The sequence below is a fragment of the Parasteatoda tepidariorum genome, chromosome 6, assembly GCF_982258835.1.
Source record: "Parasteatoda tepidariorum strain Cologne lab strain chromosome 6, Ptep-v5.0, whole genome shotgun sequence".
Lineage (NCBI taxonomy): Eukaryota > Metazoa > Arthropoda > Arachnida > Araneae > Theridiidae > Parasteatoda > Parasteatoda tepidariorum.
This window is the reverse complement of record NC_141760.1, coordinates 55,060,559-55,070,800: the sequence shown is the minus strand read 5'-3', so window position 1 is coordinate 55,070,800 and position 10,242 is coordinate 55,060,559. Positions and strand designations below refer to the sequence as shown.

The 10,242-nt window shown below is 29.7% G+C and overlaps 1 protein-coding gene across 1 annotated transcript in view; it reads right to left on the bottom strand.

Moving 5' to 3' along the window:
• Positions 1-288: 288 nt before the first annotated feature.
• Positions 289-10,242, bottom strand: part of LOC107437564 (uncharacterized) — a 40,360-nt gene continuing 30,406 nt past the window's right edge. Inside the window, exons 3-11 of the mRNA XM_016049623.4 lie at positions 10,028-10,114; positions 9,296-9,389; positions 8,465-8,928; positions 6,797-6,907; positions 6,442-6,608; positions 5,376-5,521; positions 5,182-5,262; positions 4,119-4,269; positions 289-3,098 (exon numbers count right to left, since the gene is read on the bottom strand). Coding sequence (XP_015905109.2) covers positions 2,822-3,098; positions 4,119-4,269; positions 5,182-5,262; positions 5,376-5,521; positions 6,442-6,608; positions 6,797-6,907; positions 8,465-8,928; positions 9,296-9,389; positions 10,028-10,114 — 1,578 coding nt within the window. The 3' untranslated portion in view covers positions 289-2,821. The remainder of the gene's footprint in view (positions 3,099-4,118; positions 4,270-5,181; positions 5,263-5,375; positions 5,522-6,441; positions 6,609-6,796; positions 6,908-8,464; positions 8,929-9,295; positions 9,390-10,027; positions 10,115-10,242) is intronic.

The window sequence follows — 10,242 nt, the reverse complement described above, 5'->3', positions numbered from 1 at the left end:
TTAAAAAGGGTCAAAAGAGTGAACAATTTTAGCAACTATAAAGGATTTAAATATCTTGCCAATTGAAAGATTATGGACAAAAAAAGCTTACACAGAAGAAAGAACAATGAATATTCTTTAAAAATTATTTAAGCAGCTCTTAAAATCATTTTATTTTTGATTATACCAGACTTATGATTTGATCTTTTGTTAGACTAAGTTTTATAATTTGTAACTTCTACAAATACTATACTTAATTGCTGATTAATTTGATTGTTTGTACTTGGAAAAAAAAGAAGGAAACTAGAATCCATTACAACTTTTTTTTAATAAAAGACAGCTTAACATACATACGTACATAACATACAAATAGTAGCAGGCTGATCCAGGATTTTGTACAGTACTTCGAATTGCACAGCCCACTTTGACAAAGGGATGTCACATAAATATCTTTTCATTTTTTTTATCTGTACACATTTAATTACATCTATAATATAGGCAGGTATAATTTTCACAAATCTTTATATCCACACTTTTGACATAGTCCTCATATATACACTTTCTTTTTTTTACACACCCATTTCATAAGGAACTCCCTTACTTGCTGCAATCTGATTGGGGAAACATTATAAAATGTATTTTAGAAGAGGTCAACGACAATAATATGCACTTAAGTTGGCTTAAAGTAGGAATAACATTTATTTCTCTCTCTAACAGTTGAGAACAAATATATAGTTTTATATATACATATACAAAGCACTTTAACTCAATATTCTTCACTAATGTAAACCATACAATATTTAAATTAGTAGTGCACTATGAATGGTATTGCAATCACACGTAAAAGAATAATATAAGCAGGGAATTTTAAGACTAGAAAACCATCAAACTGCACCACTAAATAAATACACTGGTAGTTCAAACTTTTTTTAAAAATTAAATTAGAAGTCATTGAAGTATCAACATTTGCATAGCATCATTATAACTGTAAATAACTATTACGGAAAATATATATAGTTAATTTATGGAATTGCAGTTTCCACAAGTGGTTTTTTAGTTAAATTTTTTAAAAAATTATTATAGTTTTAACTTTTTTAATTATTATTTTTTTCATTTTTTTAAAATTATGAATTATTGTATCTTTGGATAGTCAAACAGAAAAAGATCAAACCAAATAAGAATGATCAGATTCTGTTGGATCTTCAATAAGAATAAGATTTTATATTATCTATTTTTACATTTCACTTGGTTCAGCCCTTAGTATAAATGTTAAAGACCTTTGGAGAATTTTTATTTCGAATGAGAATAAATTATGTTAGGGCATTATCCTGCAGTTGTGTTAGGGCAAGAATCAATGAAATTTTTCGGTTTATGAAAATATTTTGTGCATGTATCAATGCATAAATTCGCCATTTAAAATGTGAAAATTTCTTCAGGCCCCAGAATTCTTAAGTGAATATTTTAAACTCCTAGTCGAATATCCAAAAAATGTTAAGACGAAGAAGAATGATGAAATAACAAATATTTGCTTTGCAAAAATGAAAATTTTTTTTTTATTTAATCTGAAGCATTGCTAGAAACTACGGGGCATCGATAATTCACAAATACCATTTAAAAATTTCTGAAATATCAAATATGTATTTTTGGGAGAATGATTATATTTCTTTTTTAGAATAATTTTTACTGTAATAAAAATTTTTTGGAATTTACTGCATTAATTCAACGATTAATCAATAGATTTTTGTCTCTAAAAATATTTTTTCAAATAAATTAATGCTTACATATTAATTTAATTCGGGATTTTTGCCTCAAAAAGGGCCATTAAATTTAGCCAATAATTGCCCCGGAGTTTCCTAGTTGTGTCAAAGGATGCCAACCCGTAAAGATGCTTTTCTTTAATAACGTATGTTTTCTATGTTACGAAGGAATTTTCCTTCACTAACACAGATAAAATACGAAATGGCACATTTAATTTACCTTCCATAGAGTACATATTTTTTAATCCTATAAAATAAGTTCAATGTATATCACTGCTTAGAGACTATCTATCAGGTTAATAAAGAATAAAAAGAAATTCAGATCAAGTGCTAAATAAACAAATACAATATGTATGTATTAAAAAAATGCTTGATTGTAAGTTACAACGGAAAAAATAACACTTTATCTCTAAGTTGTAAAAATATTGTCCTTCTATAAATGGCTTCCCAGGAACTTATTCTTTGAGAGGGATGAAATTAAACTACTCAGTCAGAATAGTTATCTAAATTTCACACGAGAGAAAAAAAATGTTCTTAACTTGGACTAAAAACCGTCAAAAATATTAATTATTTTTTTTCCATATTTTTAGCCTTAATGAGTTTAAATCGATAGTAATTCACGATCCTTTAATGGTCTGAAACATAAAGGGGGGCTTAGAGATTTCTGATCTTTAAGGGGGGGACATACAAGCACCGTCCTCCCCGGCAACGAGGTCTATGGTTCCGTATTTATAACAACACTCTGTAAAAAATACAACTAATCCATAGAAGTTGGCATCCTTGAGATATAGTATTTTTTTCTAATGACATATTTACTAAATATAAAATTTATATTTTTGAACGAAAGAAATTATAAATAACATAACTTTTTATTCTTCTTTCAGTGCAGTATTTTTCTCTGCATAAGAAGGGAGAGTTAAAAGAAATACTGAATTCACGGAATCAGTTCATAAAATATCCATCACATATATACGGCGAACTAGTAGTTACCTTTTTCTCTCTCTCTCATCACAATCTTTTCATTTATTTCTTTATCACAATGAAAGCTTTAAATAGTTTTCTCTGTTTAAAAAAAAAAGTATTCGTTATCGTACGGAAATAGTTTCGATGCCGAGCACTTTTCGTATGCTGTTGTCGAGTTTCACTAAGTCAGTCACACTTCCGTTGTCAAACATTCTGCTCATGTTCGGACGGGTAGCTGGATCCATTTTGCCTGTCAGCAGAGGACTGCAGGTGGCACTGGCTTCGAATTCGTGACGTGGGAGCGAAAGAATTTCAATATGTCCATACAGACGAAGGAATTCTTCCTTAGTGGTCGAAAGCTTACGCAGGACATCATCAAGGCGGAGATAATTACATTGCCTGAAAGAGAATAATTTTTCTTTTTTAAATTAACTACACTTCTTTAGCTTACAATTTAATTGAAAATTATAATTTCTACGTATTTCAACTCGTCACGGTATGCATACACGCTACAATTAATTGTATATCAATTATTTTTTCTACAAAATTCTAACATGTTTGTTACTAAATAAAGTAGTCATGAGCCTAACAATACCCCCACTATAAAAAATTTTAAGAAAAATCTAGGCATAGTTAACGAGAATTTACAACGAAGAGTGTAACAGATTTCTTTCTGTTCAGAATATGGGGATATGGTCTTTTCTTTCTTTCTTTTTGTAACTATCGTAAATAAATACTATAATTCATGAACGAATATTCTTATTACAACAAGTTCAGAAAAACTAGATAACAATAAAAAAATAAAAAGAAAGAAAGAAAGTAAAGGCTTTAAATTAATTTGTTCATTAAATTTCAAACATAATTTGGTGAAGAATTTTTTATTTTTAAATGTTAATTATTTTTACATGTTATTACTCAGTGACATGCATGGTAATTAAAGCAAAAAAAAAAATAAATAAATAAATAAATAAACAACCTTATTAACTTCAAAATTAACACGTTGAATGCCACGCTAAGTTTACATGGCTTGCCCGTCTGGCCAAAATAATTTTCTCAGTATGTATTGAATTAATTTCCTCAAATTATTTTAATAACGATAATAATGTATATAAAAAAATAAAAGCATTAAAAATTTTCTTGAATTATGTTTTTCTAATAATTTTGGCTTCGTCGGACACCGGTGACCCCCGTGGCGCTACGAGCAAACTCAGTGCCGGTCACCGGTGACTCCCATGGCATTCAACGTGTTAAAGAAATTGCTTTATCAAAAAGAAATTTTCATTCCTTAAATTAAAGCTCAAAACCCTTAAACGCCTAAAAACCCAGAAGTATTTTCACAAAACGCATAAATGTAGAAAAAAACAAACAAAAGAATAAACAACATTAAAAGTTTGAAAGAGAGTCTTGAATGGAACTTACGCCTTATTATTTGAAGCAGGGAAGAGAAGTCTAAATGTTGGTAGGTGGGGTGAGTCACTCACTTCAAACAGGAAATCGTTGTCGCCTTCACCCTCACCCTCAGAATCGGACGGAACACCATTGAAGATATCATAGCCGCAATCTTCTGGATCTACCAAAAAGAAAAAAACAAAGCGTCTCATTATACCGCGACTCTGTTTCAACGAATAAAAAAAATCAACATAGTTTGAAAAAGGTTTTAATAATAAGGCAAAAATAATCTAAGACAATTTAAAGCAATAAGTATTGACAATGATTCCGCCAGGAGCTATTTAATTATTTCTGAGCAGGTTCCTATTTCAAATATTCATTCTCTACCACTCAATTAATATTCACATTTATAATTTGTCTGCTCGCTGGTAGACAGAACGAGGATTTTAAAAAACAATAAGAGTTATAGTTGAACAATCAAGACTGATCAAACACCTGCATCGAGGAAAAGCAACGGTGTAATTTCACACATGGAATTCAACTTATACATTTCTTCTTCAGTTATTAATTAAAAAAAATTTCTAAAAATACAATACATTTTTTCCATCATTATTATTACATACTGAACTAGGCTAGGTTAAGCATTTTATTATATTTTGTAACCGTAGATGGACAGCTGATCCAGTTCTGAGTTTACGACTATCAATATTTAACTCTGTAGTCTTGTAATTTTGAACCCAACCCAGAAAACAAGGGAGATCCTGGACCAAGTATTGGGACAAAAGGAGGACTTTTTGATGGAACTAATTTGCGTTAAATGGAGAGGGAAACCACGAAAACCTGCCATTGTAGCCTGACGGCAAGAGGACTCTAACCCATGATCCGTCTAAAACTGAGAATAATTTACTTCAGCACTGTGGTCTATGCAAGACGGATGCGGAAATCGTATCGACCAGCCTTCACTTGGATTCGAACCCGGTTCACCTCATTGGAAGGTGAACGCTCTATGAACTCTATCTCTGAGCCATCACGGCTGGTAGGAGTTTTATTGAAGCGCTTATTTTATATTACAGCAATGAAATTTAGTACTCACCAAGGCATTTAGCAGAACCCCAGAATCTCCAAGGCAAGTGAGGCCTGATATCCAATTCGCCGCTGATGTCAGCAAAAAATCCTGAAAGCAGACATCAATCTTTGTGAGGCGAATTAACCATTGTTTAAAATCGGTCATTCAAAAAATGACATGGAATGTCTGATGGTAGTTATTCAGAAGTAAAAATAGATTACCTTGCAAGAACTCAGCCATCATTGCAGATCGAGCCAGTTTCATTGGTTCCAGACCAGAATAAGTGGCAATTGTAGGATCGGCACCATACGATAGCAACAATCTCACTATTTCAACATGATCATTTTCAACAGCATCATGTAAAGGCCTGCAATTTAAATTATTATAACAATTAGGAATGATATTCAGATTACTTTTTGAAATTTCTATTGTTGACATAGGCATGCAAAGACAACAGCCTCCCTCTGAAGGACCGACTAAGGATATTAAAATTTGAAATCTTTAATATACTGTTATTTTAATCAATAAAAATCTTCAACTAATAAACGATTGACACATAAAAAAAATTTTTTTTTTTTTTTTTTTGAAGTATAGTATTTGATTCTCAAATAAATTTAATGCTAGAGTTTTAGGAAATTAAAATACTAAAGGAAAGATCACACATAAAATTTAAGTGTTTAAACTGTAGAAAAATAAATTAGGAATATTTTGTTGGAAATGATTTCTTTTTTTCAATAAAATAAATTCTGTTTATATACATAAAAAATTAATTTAATATAAGGGTTTAGAGTTTAACAAGCATATATCTTTTACAAGTAATTTAAAAATAAAATATCAGAATTGGGTACTTGCACTTCAAGCGAAATGGAGTGTTAAAGTTGAGCTAAGTTTCCCTGCATAAGTTAGAATATTAATTAACGTGAAGTTAATTAAATATAGCGCCGTATCGCACATAGAATTTATTAAAATATAATTCTTTCTCGTCTATTTCTTTTACTTAACTTTTTTATTATTTACACTTATCATTTGTTTATGTATTTTTCTGTAACGGTGATGTATTTTTGTTTTGTGTACCTGGCAACTTCGATGCCTAGTTAGTTAGTTTATGTTCTATATGGCTTCATGCCTGTCTTTGTATTTGCTTTTAATTGAGACACTTAAAATAGTAAGTTTTAAGGAGGACTTAACTGTTCTATTCAAGTAACTTAGTTAATTATTGCTTTTAATTTAATACACTTATATATAGACAAAGTTTTACTATTGAGCGGCGAAAGAGGTTTGGCTTACCTAATGCCACCAGCAGCACTTGCATTTACATCTGCACCATATTGTAAAAGAGCTCTTGCAATATCTAAATGACCTCTGGAGCAACATTCATGAAGTGGAGTATAACCTGCATTATCACGGGCATTTACACTAACACATTTTGTCTGCAAGCAATAAGCAACTGCTTCCTGTAATAACGGAATAAATAAAAATGGAAATTAAAACTAAAACTTATCTTAATTGTATATAAACATGCATTAACCGGATCTGATTTTGAATAAATCATACTATTATTAATAATTTTTGAATTCATTGACATTTAAAATGTTTATGTTTGTTTAAACTTTCAGAAAATTTTTAAACGAAGATAGCTTACCGGATAGCCTAATCTTGCTGCTCGATGCAAAGGAGTTTCACCCAAAGCTTTGTTAACCATTAAACGCTTCATTTCAGCAGGGATAGGAATAGAGCAATTGGAATCTTTTGACTAAAAAATTAAAGGAAAGAAAATTAGGATGAGCTTGAATTATAAAAGTTAGTTTTAAAAAAAAATTAGTTAAAAAAAAATTATATTAAAGTTTAAATAAAAATTAAAAACAAGTTATGTTTCTTTTAAAAAAAAAATGGCAGGCAACTCCTATTCTTTTAAGAACTCCATAAAGGGGGAAAAACGCTATGCTACAAAAGAACAACTTTAAGGAATATAATCTTGGATGATTCTTTTGAGGGATTAAAAAAGAATTGAAACAAATCTAAAAAATAAAACCACGATAAGTAATCACCAAATAAAAAATAACTCATTTGCCTTAGTAACAATAAAAGCTGGAAAGCTCATTTTTAATAACAATTGCAAATGAAAATTTCGAAAACGTAGATATTTTTCGTCAAAAGTATCGTCTGCTAGAAAATAAATAGAAGTTCAAAGAGTAAGTAAAAATCGTTTGCTTTACAATAAACCACTGGCATATGGGAGAAATAAAGACAACTCAACTTGTTACTCAAATGGAATTAAAAAATGTATTAATTTTATAATTTCTACCAAGTTTATTATTAAAAAAAAAAAGACTTATTAGGTAAATTAATATTTAAAAACTTTTTCATGCTAACTTACACATTATTTGACTTTAGAATACTGTTAGAAGCTGTCTAGATAATTATAAACGATGGAGAAGCCAGAAACTAATTCACATCTGACTTATGCATCTCATAAAATTCAACAGTTCATTACATAGAGATGGAATTGTTTTGAAGTTAAAAATGTTTGAACTTAAACCTAGAGTAAAGTAAGTTTTTTTCTAAACCTTTATTATAGAAGTTTCATTGTTAAAACTCGCAAAAAAGTATTAATAAATAACTTCTAAGAGTTTTATTTAATAGGTAATTTTTATATTCATTTTCCCTATTAAAAAAAGGGTAAGTTTTTATAGTTCTAAAATTTTGCAAACATTTTAAACTATTTAAGTAAAGTTGTGTAGTTTTTTTTACCTATTTCTATTTTGTAATTTTCCTTACATTTTTGAAAAAAGCAAGCCTAACTTGAAATTTAGATACATATTCTTGAAATAATTAAGTTTCTCATGAATATTAAACTGAAAACTAAATTACATTTGTGCTATCATCTTATAAATGATGCTTTCACTTTAACTCAAGCAATTAAGAATTTTTACTTGTTAAGATAACAATGGTAATTCAAAACTGGCTTACCATTTTTTGAAGGATATTAGCTAGCACAGCTCTTAATTATTTAAAAATTTTCAATTTACATTACACCTGATTATTCTAGATTTTCCCATTTACATTGCACTTAATAATTTAAAATGTTCTAATTTTCATTGCATGCAATTATTTATAATGTTTCCATTTACATTGTACCTAATGATTTTTAGATTTTTTTTCTTCCCATTTACAATGTACCTGATTATTTTAAAATTGCACTTAATAGTTTAAATTCTTCCATTTAAATTGCACGTAATTAAAATTCTTATTTAGATTTTTCCATTTACATTGCACTTATTTTAGAACTTTCTATACAAAGCACACTTGCCTTAGTCTGTATTTCATCTTCAGTCAATATCTTTCCCTTCTCTTCCTTCACTTTGGCACGTCGAATTTTATACACCACTTTACCATTCTTTTTCTTTCGCTGCAATCTCAGGACACCGCCAATGCTCTTTCTTTTGATTGCGTACCATTTGTGAATGTAGCGTCTGTGGGCCCATCGCAGAGTCAGTTGAGACAATAACTTTCGAGCATACCTCACTGCAAGTTGTTTCTCAATCATTTCTCTATCAGGTGCAACATTTCCGGTCATTAAAGGCCTCCTCTGCTGGTATATTCTGGCCAAAAGTTTCCTCCTCAGCTTCCTTCGGGCCCGGATTGCACTCAATCGATCGGTTATCGGCTGTTCGACGATTTGATTTACATGTTGCAAATTGCGATTTGGAAGAAAGGCTGCTACTTTTGGGGCCCAAGGATGTTCTATAGGTTTTGACGGTGACTTTGCTTGTACTGAAAAAGATAGGAAAAAAAAGGGTTATTTTGCGCAATTACAACCACATTTGCAAAATTTCAAAATAATAAATCAATAAAAATTATAATGATTTTTTTTTGTCTACATTGTGCTTTTAGCAGAAAAAACATTCATTACTTTTACAGAAATAATTAAATTAGTAAAAGTTAATATATAAGACATTGTTGATAAACATGAAATATATTAACTTTTGATCGCATTTAACTAAAAAATTTAGCAACTATAAACTTGCAATTCTTGCGGGTAGCAACCGTAATTCATTTTCCTTAGAAATGCCGAAAATGTTGCTCAGTAAAATTATTGGTTATTAGCCTGTTAAAAAAAGAAAGAAATATGTTCACTTACCTAAAGCTGGTGTTTTAGAAATATCACAAGGAGCTGGCACATTGATGTGCTTAGACAACATTCCACGCCAGGGACTTTTATCCTCTGTTTTAATCTGAAAAGAAACAAAATCTTATTAGTGAAAATAAAACTATTCAAACGTACTTCAAGATAGTGTTTTGATAACTTGTTTAACATATTATTATGAAGAAAATGTATATAATAATCAATTAGAGAACTGATTAAGTATGCCAAAATTAAAATTCGCTAGATATATTTTCATGGCTCGAATTATATTCTGCATTATAATTAAATCAAACCATTCCAATGCTTACGTTGTGAACTCGAGTCGATAATAAATACAAATTGCAGTTGGTTGTAGAACTCTCGAAGTATAAAGGTGCATGAATTATAACTATGGTTAAAAACATAATCAACTTTTTACCCTTAGAATTTATTTTTCTGCGGAAACTATCCGTGTTATATTACAATTGTTACTATTATGGCATACTAATATTTGACAGTACGCCTTCAATACAGTTACGCCAATATGTGTACGCCTAGGTTATATTAATTCAATTGTTAATATTTTAGTTTGAGGGTATTATGAATTTTTATTCTTGAAAGAATTATTTTTAAGTTAATAAGATTCAAAGTAAAGGTATAAAATTTATGAATCTCATTCATAATTCTATAACTCCAAGCACATAACATGAAATCAATCATATTTCTTAATTTATTGGTTCAACTTACCTGACCACTGAAATTAAGAGGAGGATCAGGAATAAAGGTGTAAGGGCATTCTGGTGCTTCGTTCGCTTCATTGGCATACAAAGCAGGCTAGAAGAAAAGAAAAAAACATAAGTACATTGATTTATAATATGCAACACAATTTTTCCTTATAGAATACCTTTTAGTATTAAGTGTGTATTATTTAAAGAGATCAGTGGAAGCTTATGTTATGTGAC